The sequence below is a fragment of the Balaenoptera borealis genome (assembly GCF_965194805.1).
Source record: "Balaenoptera borealis genome assembly, chromosome: 16".
Classification (NCBI taxonomy): Eukaryota; Metazoa; Chordata; class Mammalia; order Artiodactyla; family Balaenopteridae; genus Balaenoptera; species Balaenoptera borealis.
The window spans coordinates 63,179,291-63,196,942 of record NC_138872.1 but is presented as its reverse complement, the minus strand read 5'-3'; the positions used below and the strand labels follow the sequence as shown (position 1 = coordinate 63,196,942).

At 48.8% G+C, this 17,652-nt stretch overlaps 1 protein-coding gene across 3 annotated transcripts in view; it reads right to left on the bottom strand.

Annotated features, from left to right (window-relative positions):
* Positions 1 to 17,652, bottom strand: part of ABCC1 (ATP binding cassette subfamily C member 1 (ABCC1 blood group)) — a 131,988-nt gene that overhangs the window by 3,422 nt on the left and 110,914 nt on the right. For 2 of the 3 annotated variants that reach the window (XM_082360759.1, XM_082360760.1), the window contains 9 exons: positions 16,270 to 16,402; positions 13,751 to 13,958; positions 11,373 to 11,683; positions 7,442 to 7,641; positions 5,926 to 6,052; positions 5,253 to 5,354; positions 2,501 to 2,647; positions 1,054 to 1,212; positions 148 to 314 (listed from right to left, as the gene is read on the bottom strand). In XM_082360759.1, coding sequence (XP_082216885.1) covers positions 148 to 314; positions 1,054 to 1,212; positions 2,501 to 2,647; positions 5,253 to 5,354; positions 5,926 to 6,052; positions 7,442 to 7,641; positions 11,373 to 11,683; positions 13,751 to 13,958; positions 16,270 to 16,402 — 1,554 coding nt within the window. The other variant, XM_082360761.1, reaches the window with a different exon arrangement.

The window sequence follows — 17,652 nt, the reverse complement described above, 5'->3', positions numbered from 1 at the left end:
GAGGTTAAGAGACCAACAGCTCACGTGGCAGAGCTGGGACTCAAACCCAGGTCTGAACCAGATGGAAATGGACAAAACCTACAAACGCCCTGACGGAGGGAGAGCTGAAGCCGAGGAGACCCGGTTTGGGGCCTCACCCCCGCCTACCTGAGGTTCTCCCCGCCTTCTGCGCACTCGTGGTTCAGCTTATGGGGAAGGGCCGACACGAAGCCCTTCAGGTGGGCCAGCTCCAGAGACGTCCAGACCTCTTCATCTGAATACTGGCTGAATGGGTCCAGGTTCATGCGGAGGGAACCCGAAAACAAAACGGGGTCCTGTTCGGAGGGAAGATGGCAGATGACATATGAGCCTCACGTCACGGTGGACACGGGTAGGGCAAAGAGGCGCAATGTAGAAAGTTCTTGCCAGAATTGTTCAAAATGGGGTTTCAGAGTCCCTTGGAATCACCATTTCTGAAGATGTCAATAATGGGGGAAAAAAGCCTGGAAAACTCTGGGTTAAGTGAAATAAAATAGATTTCTTTCTTGCAAGATTTCCCAGAGCATTCAATATGCAAATGTGTTGGGAACTTTCGGGAAGGGAGATGCAGCATGGGCAAATCCTAATTGCAAGGTACTTGGATTCCTCCCCATCCCGCTTCCAAATAAGAACCTTAGAAGAAATATAAGGCAAAACAACACTAAAAGGCAACGTATTAAGGAATCACCACCTACTGGCATCAGTCTAGAAAATTCATCTTTCTCGCCTAGCTCTTGGGAGAGTCAGAGATCCCTGTGCTGACCGACAGCCGGCAGAGAAGCCGGTACCTTAACTGGATCCTGTGAGATGCTCAGGAAGCTGCCTACTGGGTGGCAGGAGTGAAGGAATGAATGAAACCTGCTTAAGTCCCACTGTTATTTATGTGCTAAGAGGAGATTCCGTGAAGAAACATAGCATAATTTCAGTAAAAAGAAAAAAAACATGAAAGTAACAAAGTAGGAATAAAGGTAGGTTTGTCCTGAAAATACACACACATCGCTTTCAGCGTGACCCAGCCCAGCCCGTCGGCCCCACCTGGGGGATGATGGTGATCTTGAAGCGGAGGTCGTGCAGGCCGATCTTGGCAATGTTGACATCGTCAATGATGATCTCTCCCTCGGCAGACTCGTTGATCCGAAACAAGCCCAGGGTCAGGGATGACTTCCCGGCTCCTGTCCGCCCCACGATGCCAACCTGTGGGACAGGAAGGGCCCAGGGTGAAGTGGGAATGCTGCTATCTGGGGTTACCTCCTGCCCCATGGTGCCCTCATTTTAAGTACCAGCACCAGAGCAATTCAGTCGTCTGGTCAACCCACCTCCCACCATAGCCCCCATCCGCAGCAGCTTCCCAGAGACATTCCTTTAGGGGCTGTTTCGGCCAAAGGTCAAGAAGGACTCCCTTCTCTTTGCCAGCTCTTTTTAAAAATTAAAATTATAATCAGCTCTTTTTATAAGTTAGTTATTTTCAACTCAAGATAATATTAAGTAATAATCAGATTGTTCTGGTGAAATATCTGAGCTGTTGAAATATCTCAAAGGTTCAAGCAGATCCCCCTGCATCCCAGCTGAGTAAGCAAAAAGAGGTTAGGGATACGAGCTGGCCTCTACTTATCCTCTCTTGAGGGAACTGGGCTCCCCATTTAATGGCCAATGATTGATGTTCCAGTTAGAACTCTCCCTTCTCATCTGGGCTCCAGAGAGGCCAGCTCCTCCACCCTCTGACAGCAACTCACAGAGCAGAGTCTCATGATGTAACATAAGCCATAAAGCGTCAGTGAGAACACCGCCCACTCTGTTCCTCCCCTTGTTATAAGTTGGAGAAATTCTCTCATGGGAACAGAACATTCTGAGCCTTGGGGTAGGAAGTTTAACAAATCCGTATGTTCAGAGATGAAACACTGTCTTCTGGCAAACGGCCAGGAGGACCCTTGGTCTCAGGGCAAGGATGTCTTCCAGGAACAGCAATACGTTCCAAAATTCTGTCCATTTCACATGTCCCTTGAGCCATCCCTAGTAGTGACGATGACGTCTTTCTGTTCTAGAGACTGCCAACTCGAATGCCTACAGGCCGAGTGGGCACATGAATGGAGCAGGAAGGGACCAGTCGGTGAACTGGGAGGCTCATGTCTTGTCTAGAAAGAGCCAGGCAAGGAGGATGGGCCCAGTGTTGCCAGATGTTCTGATCTTTCAAGAAAAGCAGGAAATGGATTTTTATATAAAACATTCCAGATTTTTCAACATTTGCAACTTAGATTTCTTTCAAAACGTATCTGTGGGCCTCCTTTGGCCCTCGGGCTACCAGTCTGCAACCCTGCTGGGACACTCTCTGAGCAGCTTTTACTTCCATAAGCCCCTCTCCAAAAGGCCACTCCACCCTGTGGTTTGGGACAGGGACAGACTGGGAAAATGACGAAGCTCATTTCATCTGCCTGGTGGCAACCTACGCCCGACCGTGAACTGGTGGGAGTCAAAGTGCACCCACCTTCTCCCCTCCATCGATGGTGACGTTGATGTGCTTGAGAACCAGGTCCAGGTCCTCTCGGTAACGCAGGCCGTAGTCCCGGAACTCCACTCGGCCCACCTGGGGCCAGTTGCTGGGCGGTGCCATCTCCTGGATTCGCCAGGGAGCCTGCAATCACAGTGGGTGGTGGGGTGGGGTTCAGGAGTCTGAAGTCCATCTCATGTGTGTGCCCTAAGGCTCTGTGTGAGAGGCCTCCATGACCCCTCTGACCACACGGCCCTCTCCCTCGCTCACTATGCTCCCCACACTGAATTCTGGACTGTTCCATGAACACCCACACCTGTTGCTTCAGGGCCTTTGCACTTGCGGCTTCTTTTGCCTGGAGTGCTCTTCCCCAAACTACCCTCTGGACCTGCTCACCTGCTACAGATCTCAGGTCAATGCGACCACCCTCTTCGCCCTGGGCCCGTCTCTCCCCTCCCCCACTCCATTCTCCTTCAGAGCACTTACCCACCTCCTAGCATTTTAAGTACATATTTGCTCGTTCTGTCACCCACACCCACTAGAAATCCCCTCTATGAGGACAGGTTCTTTTATTCGTTCACTGCTATATCCCAGGGCCCAGAGCACATAGTAGGTGCTCAATAAACACTCATGGACTGAATCAATGAATGAGCGGTCTTCTCTAGACAGACACAAGGGTAAAGGTGAGATACTCCAATGGCTTCTAAGGTCTGGAGGTCGACAGTAAAAGCAGCAGCTAACACTTGAAGGTCACTCTATCACACTACCTCGTTTAATCCTCAGTACAATCCCACGAGTGGGGTCTTTCCTATCCCCAGTTTACACATGAGGAAACTGAAACACAGAGAGAGAAAGCAACTTGCCTGGGGTCACACAGCCCCTATTTCTGAAAAGCTGCTTAGTTCAGTTCAGCATTTCCTGAGGTCTACACCTGGATGTGCTCTGGGCCAGGCTCAGGGCTATCTTCAGGGAAGGAGAGGAATGGTGAGGGCAATAAAAGAGAAAGTCCGGGCTTCCCTGGTGGCGCAGTGGTTGAGAGTCTGCCTGCCAATGCGGGGGGCACGGGTTCGGGCCCTGGTCTGGGAGGATCCCACATGCCGCGGAGCAGCTAGGCCCGTGAGCCACAACTACTGAGCCTGCGCGTCTGGAGCCTGTGCTCCGCAACAAGAGAGGCCACGACAGTGAGAGGCCCGCGCACCGCGATGAAGAGTGGCCTCCGCTCGCCGCAACGGGAGAGAGCCCTCGCACAGAAACGAAGACCCAGCACAGCCAAAAATAATTAATTAATTAATTAATTAATTAAAAAAAAAAAAAAAAAGAGAAAGTCCACCCTTTCTCCCCCGTAAACTTCTTACGTTAATTTTTTTTTACACCCTTTATATAAATAAGGGGACATGCTATAATAACACAGAGGGGACTGGAGAGAAGTGGGTGGAGCTTTCTACCTATAACTAAATGTCATACATAATATATATAAACACATAAGTAAATACATATATTTTAATAGTGGTAGGACTCTGGTGATCTTTCTTTGGTCTTTTTCAAATATGCTCTTATTCTAAAAGTATAAAAATAAATAATTAAAAGCAGTAAAATAAGTAAAATATTTTTTAAAGTAAATTAAATTGAATTTCACACTTTAAACGGGTGAACTGCGTGGCATATGAATTACATCTCGAAAGCTTTTATAAAAATAAATTAAAAATAAATAAATAGATAAATTCAACGTAGGGTGGGAAACTCCTGGTGTAATGTGCTGTTATTTCCACAGGGGGCGCTCACACCATTCTGACAGATGCTCTCTGATGAAGTGGGCCCTGGTTCACCGGGTCAGAGCATTAACGGACCTGGCGTAGTTCACCTCTGTAAATCCTCAAGACAGAGTCTAACCAGGGTCACTTTGGTCTCATTCCCAAGGGGCATTTTCTTGGAATAAAGTGCGGCATAAAGGCACACACCCAAATCCTGGGTCTGCCATTTACCGGCCATGTGATCTTAGGCAAGCAACTTAACCTCTCTCTGTCCATTTCCTCACCTGCAAAATGGGGATAACAGCAGAATGTGAGTTATAAGGCTGTGTAAAGAATAAATGAATTAGTCTATGTAACATGTTTAGTCCAGGCCCTGACACCCCACAAGAGCACAATATGTGTGTCCCTATTACTATTATTACGGGTAGTAGTGGGGATGGTGGTATCTCCAAGCATCACTGCTATTACCATTATTAACACTACTACTGCTATTCGGAGGTGGTGTGTGGGCAGAATAAGGCAGTTATTAGGGGAAACATGGCACCAAAGCCTGGAGACTTGGGTCCTACTCCCAGCTGTCCCACGGACCATGTGTGACCTCAGACCAGCCATCGTCCCTCCCTACATGCCTTTTTCTTCCACCTATAAAATGAGGACTTGGGTTAAATAAATGCAGGGTTTCCCAAACTCTGGTCAATTCCTTACCAATAACATGATTTTTGCAATATCCACGTACTGATTCTCTTGTTCCTGACTTTTAATATTTTTGAACGACTCATTTGTATTTAATTTTTAAACTTATTTAAAGAGAAAATTAGTATGATTCATTTTCCATAATGTAAGTCCCCCCCGCAAAATACATAACAAATAACAGAAGATTATTTTTGTCAGACAGAGGTTGCCTACTGAAGGCCCACATGGTAGGGCTCAAAGGATTCTTTTGGGTAAAGCCACACCGAAGATCATGGCCAGGAGGTCAGGCCAGGGGCTTGTTTTACCTCCTTATCAGTCTCTGAATACTCCTTGAGTCTCTCCACGGCCACAATGTTGGTCTCCATCTCGGATGACATCCGAACAAGCCAGTTCAAGTATGTGGTGACCTGTGAGTGGAAGAGGCACATGGAGCTTCTAGAGTGAGCGAGAGTTGCTTTATTTTCATGAAGTCATTATTAATTATGAAATGTTTCAGATAACAAAGGTACAGAAAACAGCAACCCCACATACTGTAGCCAGACTTCCTACATTGTGTCTCTTAAGCAAGCACCACATGTCAAAATAACCCAGGGGCCACACAAGTAATCAGAAAGGAAATGAAGAGATATTTTGAACTGGATGTTAAGAAGAAAACACAATGTATCAAAAATTTGGGAGATGTAGCTAAAGCAGTGCTTCAAGGGAAATTTATAGGATTAAGTACATTTCTCTTGTAGCTGGGGGCATCCTCTCATGCCATCAAGGACTCTCCTTGGCTGATGGGGGAAGCAGGGCCGCACATCTGATTTCTCTCCTGCGCCAGTCGGTCACTGGGCTCTAGACCTGCTCCTCAAACTCTACTTGGCCCCCTTTCGTCTCCCCCGCTCCCACAGAGATCCAAAGCAAAGGCCCCAAAACCTGACAACTGGCTCCCCATTAAGAGAACTGGAAAATCCACCTGAGAGCACCCCCTCTTACCTGCAGTGAGTAAGACACTGAGAGGCCCACCAAGCCAGCACTGAGACTGTGCCGGGAGATCACTGCAAACAGGGCGGCAAACAGGACAATGCAGTTGCCCACACACTCCAGCCGCACAGCCAGCCACCTACGTGGAGACACAGGCAGAGGGGGACGGACACACACACACACACACACACACACACACACACACACACACACGTGCCCAGAGTCAGCTTTTCAGGGACTTGATTTCCAGCTGGGGGGGCGGGGGGAGGTGGCCACTTTGCTAACCGAAATAATTCCCCGATAGTTCCTGAGAGAGGTCTCGTTTGCCCTGCTCATGGGACATGGGGAAGGAGGGCCGAAGGGACATGATTTCAGGAATTCCTCACTGATCTGGCAACCCCAGGAACTTAAATAGAGTTCTCCAGAAGTGACCTTTCCAGGAAGCTGAAGCCTGCCTTTTTAAGAACCAACTTTTTCTCACTGAAACCTTTAAAATATACCCGTGTGTGCGTTTTTTAAAAATATGTCCCAGAAAATTCCTAAATACTAAGAAATCATCAACTGTAAGAGGCACCCCCTGATTTAAAATAACTTTCTTCTTGGCAGGAGAGGGGGAGGTGGGAGTGAGAAATAAACCACCATTTTCAACACAGCCAAAGGGTTCCCAGACCCAGATCACCCTCATTTCAGAAACATTAAAATGTATTACCTTACCTTTAAAATATAAACAGGTTTACTGGTTTAAAGCTAACTTTTATAAGATATCACATAGGAACATTATTTTAATGTTTTAAAATGTAAAGCATTCTAGAAAAGACACTATTATCAATATTTTTTCCACTACAGCATTAAGATCCATGTGACTGGTCCTCAGGGTGAGCTATTCCCACACACACCCAGATTTTGACAAACTCCCTAAAAATTCTTCAAGGGAAGGCAAGGTTCTCTCCAGTAATTCACAATCTCCCTGCCCAGTCTTACACGATGGGATTACATTGTGCACAGTGGGTCATTTCCAGGGTGCTATTACCCCTCTCCAGAGTTTTCCATCCCACATCTCAAAAAATACATCAGGATGTAAGCAAGTGAGGAGGGTATTTTTCCAGATTCGTCAATAATTAGCAAACTTCTACCCCTTTTTTTGATTGATGATGTTTAATCATTCTTGATCCCCCAAATGGCAATTTCACACGGTTCAACCTAATATAAGTAAATTGCTTCCAATACTCATCACACGGGGGTGGTGTGATGAGAAGCATGGCACAAAAACACTCAATAGCTGAAGTTGCCGTCACTGATGGTCCTGTATCACCAGGACAACAGCTAAATGATGGTTCCTGCAGTATCTTCTGACCCCAGAAGAACTCTTTGTCCCTGCACTCCATTGCCCCTGGAGCTGCGTGCTGACCATGTTCCTTTCTGCTTTTAATGGTTATACTGTCCTCTCCGTGCACCGAGTCTATGGCTCCACACCCTCATCCAGGAACCCGGAGGCTCCCCCCGCCCCCTCCCACGGCCGCACGCCCACCTGTTGGCCACGATGCTGGGGTAATAGGCCTTCTGGTTCTCGTCCACCTTCAGGTCGCTCTGGCGGATGAAGCGCTCCTGCTCCTCGAAGGCGCGGATGACGCTGACCCCCAGCAAGGTCTCATTGAAGTGGGAATAAACCGGGGAGCGGCTGACCGACTCGAGGCGCTTCAGCTGCCGGGAGGAGGCCACGTAGAACCTCTGTGGGAGAGAACAGACGGGGAGTGGGCGAGGGTCCCTCATCCCAGCCTCCCAGGGCTGCGCTGGAGAAAGTCTGGATCCTTCCAGGGGCGAAATGTTGGAGCTGGGCTGCTCTCAGCGGGTGTCCCGACTCACCTGGCAAACGGCAGGCACAGCGCCCGCAATACTGCCGGTGGTGGTGATTATGATAATAGCTAACGCTTACGTGGAGCCCAGCATCCTAGGATTGTTTTAAGTTCTTTCACATATATCAGCTCATGCAATCCTCACCAAAAACGTACGAGGTGCTCATTCCAGTTTCACAATGAGTAAACTAAAGACAACCTCTTCCCTAAGGTCACGTGGCTAGGAAGTGGCAGAGCTAGGATTTGAACCCCGTCAAAGTGCTAACCTCAGCACTGCATGGCCCCTCTGATACCACTGACCTCTAGGGTTTATGGGCGCCGCAGGGTGGCTTTATGACAACCAGATCTCAGCGCAAACCCTGCCTCCGCCCGTCCCCATGGACAGGGACCACATCCGCTCTGCTCCTGCCCTCACCCCGGGCATTCAGCTCGTTAGAGATGGAACAAGATGGAGTCGCTCACTGGAAGTGTTGAGGAGCTGTGACAGAGGCTGGACTGGTCATCTGAAGACACCTCTGTTCTCCTGGACGTGCTGCAGATGTAACGCCGCTTCATCAACAGCGGAGTCCGGCAAGCAGACACCGGGTGCTCAGGGACATGGCCTCCTGCCTCCTGGCCTGCGCCGGGTGCCCTGGGCCATTTTGGGGGCAGAGACCTTCCACGGAGAGCACTGAACAGAACAGGTGGCTCTGACAGGGCCTCCAAGGTCAGCCACTTCTTTCTGGATGGCAGCTCACGTGGTCACTTGAACCGCAAGCTGGGCAGCCTTCTGGGGCTCCAGAAACTCTGAAAACTCAGCCAGGGACCACACCAACCAGGGCCATCTCAGAACAGTGGTTCTGACAATCCCTGCACACGGTCAGATGCCATCTCTTCCTCTGGCAGCGAAATGAAATCCAGACCTCCTGCCTGGCTCGAGGCCCCCCGGCATCCGTCCCCATTACCCTCTCCTGGAATCACCTCCTCTCCCTGGCTTTCTTTCATCCTGGGTGGAAACAGTTCCACAACATTTTACCTGCTCAATTTATTCCACTTGTCATGTCCTCAGAATTTTATTTCCTCTAAAAAGCTAACCTGAGATTCATTTTTGTTAAGGAATAGCCTGATTTTTAAAAAATAATTATTAGCTTTCCTTTTAAGCTCTGTTCCAGGAGACGTAATCCACCTCGTGGGCTCACCTTACTCTTCCAGAGACCAAGACATTGCCTGGTATCATGAGTGAAAATAACTGCCCGACACACACCTGCCCTGTGCCAGGCAGCGGGCTGAGAGCCGAGACACTAAGACGTGTGCCGGGTAATTTTCATGGATGCCAAACAATTCCACGGGCAGAAATGCCTTATTCCAGCAATGTGGAAGCCCAAACAGAATTCCACATCATCTTACCTCTTACACTCCTTTTTCTAAAAATGACTTGCTTTTAAGTTAAAACAGTAATGTATATCCATTTTTTAAAATCTTGGAGTGATATAGACAGAAAGATTAGATAAACATTACATTAAGTCCACAATCCAGAGATAAGCACTATTCAGATTTCAGTGTATAACCTTTTAGATGTTTTCCCGAGAGAGAGAGAGAGAGAGAGAGAGAGAGAGAGAGAGAGAATACATACCCTTACACACATATACCCTTAAAAGCCACTTTTTGAGATGCAACTTACATCCACTGGAAAGTGCACTAAATCTTTACAGCTTTATGGATTTTATGTTTATCTACACCTGCATAGCCACTACCTGATCAAAATCTAGAAAATTCTCTTGTGTCCTCTCACAGTCAATACCCCTTATAGCCACTACTCTGACTTTTATCACATTGTACTTGCCTGTTCTTCAACTTCATAAAAACACAATCACACAAATGTACTCTTTTGTGTTTGGCTTCTTTCGATCAACATAGTATCTCTGAGATTCATCCTCCTTGTGTGTATTAGTAGCTCACTCCTTTTCACTGCTGAGTCATTGTATAAATATACCACAATGTATGTATCCATCCTCCTGTGATGGACATTTGGGGCTATCATGAATCAAGATGCTAAGAACATTCTAGCTTTTTTTTTTTTTGCTTGATAGATTCTCTTCTTTTGCATATACACTGAGGATTGAGACTGCTGGGTTACAGGACCAGAATATACTCAGTTAAAAGCCATTAAAAAACCAAATTCTCCCATAATCTCAACCCTTAGAAAGGCAATGTTTTCATTTTTGTGCCTCTCTTTCCAGTCCTGTCCACACACATTATGCACTTCATCTTAGTTATAATGACAGTGTGCTGACAACTTGGTCCTTTGCTAACTTCATTCGCTTTGTTGTTTAAAAATAAAATTGTCGGTGTCGCAACAGTGTCTTCCTAATTCTCCTGTTAAAGGCACGTAACATTCCATTACCCAGTCGTTCCATGGTGTGCTCAAGGCCCTGCTACTGGCAGATATCTGAGCTGCCTCAAACATCACATTTGGCCCATTTTGTTCTCTCGAATTGGGTCCTTCAGGAAATTGTCCAGCCAGGGTATGAACTCGGATAACATTTTTGGTAAATGCAGCTGGATGACTTTCCAGAAAAGCTGGCACCAATTTAAAGAGAACACCACGAGGGTCTGGGACCTGCTCTGATTCCACCTTTGTTCACACTCACCAGTCACTGGGCCACAGTGTGGGAGGGTCTGGGGGCTGGCTGACTGGGCCAAGGCCTCCCGAGACCCACACGAACAGGCCACACAGAGTGCGGTTTGAGGTATGGAGCACCTCGTGGTTTCTTACTCTTATTTTGTGCAGCAGTCATTACGCTCCCATCTAAACAGCAGTCCCCCACTAGCAACTCTGCTGCAGCTAACCTCTCAGAGGCAGGAAAGCACAATGCAGCACTGCAGTTACCAGCCAGAGCTTTCGAATCGGGCATGAGTTCACATTCCCAGCTCCACCACTTGGGCCTCAACATGCTCATCTGTCAACTGGAAGCACCACAGCTGATGTTGACTCAGCTGTCAAATGCTCCCTTGCTGCCCTGTTCCCTTTCCTCAAGCTTACTTTCTGAAATACAAATGTGATGGCTGGAGCTCCAGTAGCCAGCTTGGACCATGAGACCAACTTAAGAACGGAAGGCAAAGACGACAGAACAACACCCCCCCCCCAAAAAAAAACAAAACAAAAAACAACCCACAGTGAAGGAGTTTGGGATATTAACAAGCTCATGGAGCTGCCACACCAGCCCTGAATAGCCTACACCTCAAGATTTCTATTACAAGGGAAAAAAATATTTAAGTTGCTTTTATTCATGTCTTCATTATCTGCAGGGGGCTTAGGACCTAAAGAATTTCATACTTAAAGGAATTTTAATAATAAAGATGCCTTTATGGCTATAGCTTATTTTCTTTTATAACTTACAGCTTTAAAAAAAAACCCTTATTATTAGGAAAAAAGGATATTTGGTTATTGCAAGCTAAAAACAATCAACTTAGGTATTCAAAACTGACAAAAATAAATCTAACCCTCCTCCAGCACATCCTCCACAGCCCCACACTGAGGAAACATAAAACAAAGGGAGCCCTGTGCTCACATGGAGAGTGATACAGAGCTGGGCTCGTCCTGGACCCTAAGACCCCACCTCTTACCTGGACAAAGAAGTAGATGAGGCCCAGGGGGGGGATGATGGCGGCCACCATGGGAGTGGCCAGCAGGATGATGATGCAGGCGCCAATGACATTGAACAGGGAGCCCATGAACATCTTGATGACCTGCGGGATCATCGAGTCCACCGTGTCCAGCTCCTTGGAGAAGCGGTTCACCAGGTTCCCGCTGGGGGTCCGCTCGAAGAAGCTCATGGGCGACCTGAGGACGTTATGCAGCAGGTCCAGGTGCAGGCGGCGCGAGGCGAAGATGCCCCCAACGGACACCACCATGGAGTAGCCGAACACTGTGATACCTACAAACACTCTCGTGTTAAATTCCATGATGGGAGAGGGACCGAGCTGAGGGCAGGGACGAGTGGCCATGTGACCATGTGGACCAAGCAGCCTGGACTCCCAGCTTCTAATAACAATAATGATGGTGGCAATTATTAATCGAGCACTTAGTATGCACAAACCTCACTGTGTGAGTTTTACATGCATCTAATCCTTATGAGGACCCTGTATAAGTTCTATTAGTACTCATGCCACAGGTAAGGAAATTGAAGCTCAGATAGGTGAATTCCTTTGCCCTCAATAGACTCAGCCAATCAGAAGCAGAGCTGGGGTTCCAATGGCAGCAGCCTGCTCCAGCGTCATGCTCTTAATCTGTATGCCACATCCTCTAGACCAGCGCTGTACAACAGGACTTCCTGTGGTAATGGAAATGGTCCGTATCTGTGCTGTCCCATGTGGTAGCCACTAGCGACATGCGACTATTAAGCATTTGTCATATAGCTAGTGTAACTCTATAACTGATATTTTAATATTATTTAATTTTTATGAACTGAAATTCAAATAGCCACATGAGGCCGGTGGCTACCATACTGGACAGCACAGCTCTGGAACGGACACAGCTGCTGTGAGTCCAGATCAATATCACACCCTCTCTGTGCTCTATCTTCTCTTAATTATAATCTGGAGGCCACAGACCCTAGCCCTTTGAGGGAGTTTTAGGGATTGAGAAATTTAAGAACTCCATGCCTGCTCTTCTGGTTTTTTCAAAGCCATCTCTTAGAGATCATGAGACATTTATGGTCCCTCCAAACAAGCCACAGTAGGGCACCCTTTCTGTTCAGAGAGGTGATTTCACAGGGATGGAGAGGCTTCGATCTTGGTCTCCTTGATCAAAGAAGGAAGCCAGGAGGCAGGGGCTAGGACAACAGACTCTGGAGCCAAATCCTATCACTGCCAGTCACCAGCCATGGGACCTTCCTTCAGTCACTTAAGCTCTCTGCACCTCAGTTTCTTCAACTGTAAAATGGGGACAATGACACATCTTGTAGCACTGCTGAACATAAAGGGTCCACCTGGCAATGTGCCTGGTACACAAGAAGTGCTCAAAATGCAGACTGTATACACTTATTGTATACACTTATTTATCATAAAAACATCATTTTTATGAGCACATAAACACACAGCTCAGGGACCATGTAGCGTGGTGGTGAAGAGGATGGGCTCTGAGCAACACTGCCTTGCTCAATGCCAGCTGTGCCATGTATTAGCTTCATGACTTTGGGGAACTTACTTAACCCCTCTGGGCCTCAGTTTCTGCATCTCTAAAATGGGGAAAACATTAGCTCCTACCTCATGTGATTGCTGCAAAAGTAAAATAAATTAAAACACCTTAAAGTGTTCAAAACAGAACCAGGCACCAAGTAAGTGCTCAGTAAACATTAGCTATGACTATTAACGCTGCTGTGTCTAGGTACCTTCATGGGACCACAGGAGGGGTATATGCAGGATTTCTCAACTTCCTCACTATTAACGTCTGGGGCTGGAACATCCTCTGCTGTGGAGGTTGTGCTGTGCACTGCAGGATGTTTAGCAACATTCCTGGCCTCTAGATGCCAGTAGCACCCACCCCTACTCTGAAGCTGTGACGACTCTTAAGTATCGCTAGATATTGCTAAATGTCCTCTGAGGACAACACTGCCTGTGTTATGAACCACTAATATAAACTAATTCCCACCTTTAGGCAGCAGGCAAAAGTCCACAAATAAGACTTTACAGAAACGCCATTACCCTGCCAGAACAACAAGGGGCAAGGGCCCTTGGTCGCCTTCTATTTCTCAACTTTCCTCATCTGTAAAATGGGCACATTGGAGCTCCCCTCCCCTCTGTCTCCTAGGGCCACACGAAACAGAGCATTCGAGAAACATTCATTCTACAAATACCTCAGTGTCTATTATGTGATAGTTACTATTCATGTGTGTTTGGTTTATGGGTCTGCAAAACCCTGACAAGTTGGGGGACCCAATCCTGTAACAAGACATGGAAGTGGCTCCAAGTGCCGACAGCAGGTGGGGGGCAGGGAGGCCCACCTTGAGAAATGCCCAGGGCTCCATAGATGCTCAGCCGGACTTTCGTGTGCTCCTGGGTCCCATTGACGATGGGGTCATCAGTCCAGAGACTGAGCCAATAGTTAGAGGCCAGGGAAGCAACGTGGTTACACAGGAAAAGGAAGATGCTCAGAAAGGAGATGAAAAGTCCTATCGCCTTCATGTAGTCCCAGTACACGGAGAGCTTGACCTGAGACCAGGGAGAGAAGGCATCTTACAGAATGCACACACCAGCCATGCCCACCCAAGGTCAGGAACTTCAACAGACCCTGTGGTCCAGCCCCCTAACCTGTGCTTATGCCTACGACCCCCTCCCCCTTAGTTCCTCGGCAAAGAAGTCATCAGCAGCAGAGTCAAGGTTTCTGCCCTCATGGAGCTTCCAGTCAAGCGGCAAGACAGGCTTTCATCAAATCACTGCCCAGATAAATGCATAATCCCAGAGAAGGGCTGGAAGTGGTACATGATTTCATACGAGTATAAAACTGGGCATCCTGACCTAACCCAGGGTGGGGAGGTATCAGAGGAGGTTCTCCCTAAGGAAGGGACATCAAAGAATTAACCAGGTGAAAATGGAAAAAAGGCACTCCAGGCGGAGGGACCAGCATGTGCAAAGGCCCCGACGTAGGAGGGAACCTGAAAGGAGGAAAGGATGGCTGGAGCAACATGAGGCTGAAGAACAGGGAGCGGCCAGACCACACAGGGCCTGAGAGATCCTGCCCAGGATTCCGATTTTTACTCCAGGACCATCAGGGAGCCATCAAAGAGTCTGAAGAAAATGGGAAGATGGGACGTGTTGCCTAGCACCCACGACCAAGTGTCACATCCCCCCCACCCCCAGTCCTCTGAACACCCAACACCAATTCCTCCCAATCGCAACTGGCCTCCCATTGCTCAGCCCGTTCCCCAACTCCACCAGGTGACAGCTGGGGGCTTCTTTCACTCCTATGTCCCTATAGAGCCCAGCACGGGGGCTACGTAATTACGTGTAGCCACGCAAAGGGTGGCTGAACACCACAGACAGGGACAATGTGCTTTGGGCCAGCCCCACACCCAACCCGCCGGGCGTGGTTTCAGCAAACTCCAGGTATCTTTCCCTGTGTGTGTGCTCATTGTCACATCAGGCTTTTCATGCTGAATTTTGGGTCATAAACATCATCTGCTTGAGGTGCAGTCTGGTTAAAGGGAAGCAGGTGGAAGAACAGAGGTCCAAGGTATAGCTGAGTGTTTCCTTTTGATTTTTATTTTCCAAGTCTCTGTTCTTCAAACTGAAAGAGTGGGGAGGGGGTGTAAGAATAAAGAACATGTTTATCTCACCACCTGGCCCTCTCATGCAGCTGAGCTGCCTGCTGACCCCGAGTTGCTCTGCAGGACTTGGGACCCTTCCTCATGAGCAGAGGAACAAGGTGGGCATGGGAGTCAGAAGTGACCGGGGTGGGCTGAGCCCAGCTCCGCTCCTGTTCAGACTTCGGCAAGTTACAAGCCCCCAGGTCTTTGTTTTCCTTGCATGTAGAATGCAGATACTGGCGGGACCCACCTGCTCTGGGTGGTGTGGGGATTAAGTGAGGATTAAATGGGCCTAGCACCTCTGGCCCTTCCTTCTCAAGTCCTGGCTTCTGGGCATTTCTCTGGGTCCCTGGAGGGTCACTAAGAGCAAGGGAGGAAAACACCCTACAGCCACCTCTGCCCCCAGACACAGGTGTGACCAAGATGAGGTTAGGAGCTGGAAACAGAGGGCCCGTGAAATTCTGGATGTGTCCAGGTAGATCTGAGAGAACAGTGCCCCAAACTTGCTCGTTCCCGTATCACCTTTCATAGGTTCGTTTTTATTTGTGTACTTTTTTTTAAACTTATTTTTAAAACACTACTCCCTATTAAAAAAAAAAAAAAAAAAAGACCACTTTAATTTTAAAAATAAACTTTGCATTACTACCATAAACAGAAAATTGACACTTGCCCGAAACAGATGATCATAAAAAAACACAGTAAAACAAGAGCTTGAAACCTGCTCTCCTTGTTACAAAGAGAAGTTTGTGATTGTTACTGCTATAGACGGAATGTTTGTGTCTCCTCCCGAATTTGTAAGTTGAAATCCTAATCCCCCCCCACCCCGACTATAAGTTAATGATCTATAGGGCTGAGTCTGTGATGACCTGAAACCAAGGCACACACAACTGAACCCCGTGAGGTGGAAGCCCTGATTTAAGGCGTCTGGGTCACCTACGGCTAACAAGGGCCCCAGCTGCTCAAAGGAGGCGGTGGTCAGGACGGCAGAGACTACAGATACCAACCCTGGAGTCCGAGTGCCAGGTTCAAATCCCAGCTCTGTCACGCACCAGCTGTGACCTGGGGCAAGTCACCTAGGCCCTCCGGTCTGGTTTCCGGCCCTTAAAACAGTACCTTTCGAGGCTCCTTGTGAGGAAGACATGAATTAAGACGACCCCAGCACTCCGCACAGGGCCCAGCCCCCAGGGACGCACAGCGACGCGGGCCGCCGCCCTCACCTGCCCAGTCTGAGCCTTGTCTGCCTCCATCAGCTTCCAGGTGTCCTCCTCCACGGGCCCGGGCTTCTGCAGCTCCGCGGTGCCGGTGTGGTGCCGGCTGACGTCCCCGCCGTAGGAGGAGCTGCTGAGCTGTCTGGGGAAGCAAGGCACACGGGCGTCAACCGCATGGAGGCCCTGGGCAGAGGTGGGCCCCCAAAGCACCAAACTAGTTCACCCTTCTGATTTTACATAGGTGACCCCGAGAGGGGAAGGGTCTGGCCCCAGGGCCCCACGGAAGAACCGCTCCTTTACGCGGACTTTATTCAGAAAGCATTTCCTGCCCACCAGTACTCACCAGCTTTATGCAGATCATGACAGATCATCATCCAGAGCGCTTTCCTCCCTGGGGCAGTCTCTTTCCCTGGGGAGGTGTATGCTTGGGGAATGACATGGTGTGTGTGTGTGTGTGTGTGTGTGTGTGTGTGTGTGTGTGTGTACACGGCTCAGACCTACACAAGCAAAGGGATGGGGTACGACTTCCACCTTGGTCGTCAACTCTACTGCCTTCTTGGTTTGCCTGCCTTGATGAAGCGAGTGTGGAGGTTGGAGAAGCCCACGGAGCTGGGAATGGAGGGGTGCTCCAGGCTGTGGCCAGTTAGGAACTGAGGAACTGAGTCCTGCCGACAGCCACGTGAGCTTGGAAGCCGACCCTTCCCCAGCCAAGCCTTTAGCTGAGACCCCAGCCTGGCCAATGCCTTGGTTACTGCTTGTGAGAGACCCTGAGCAGAGGAGCCAGCTAAGCTGTGCCTGGACTCCTTGACCCACAGAAAGTGAGATGACAAACCACTAAGCTTGTGATCCTTGGCTATGTAGCAATGGAAAACGAATACCCAGTGTTCTGTGTGTTTCTGCTCAGTCCACCTGTGGCTCTCTCTCGCAGTCACCTGCCCCTACGTCCCAGAACAGCCTGTAGGCGCCTGCCTCATCTCAGCTAATTCTTAGACTGATTATGCTGGCCGCCTGCACAGACCAGGGCAGTGTCCCCTCACCCCCTGGCTGACTCCGGGCAAGGCACTGTTCTAAGTGCTTTACACACACACACACGCCGAGCTCACCACCGGGACTGGTGCGCCAGCAGAGAAGGAAGGAAGTATGTCCACCTCTCGTGTATGATACAAAGCCAGGCTCAGGAGAGGACCGTGGGCAGGGTTCTGAGGGGCACAGATGCTTGTGCCAATTTCCGTCCCAGCCCATTTCTGTGAAATCTCCCCACCCCAAAAGAAGTAACCTCAGGTGGCCCCAGCTCACCCAAATAATAACTGAGTGGCATTTACTGAGTGCCGATGGCTTCACAGGCAGCGAATCACACAAGCCTTCCTACAACCCTACAAGGTGAGTGCACCA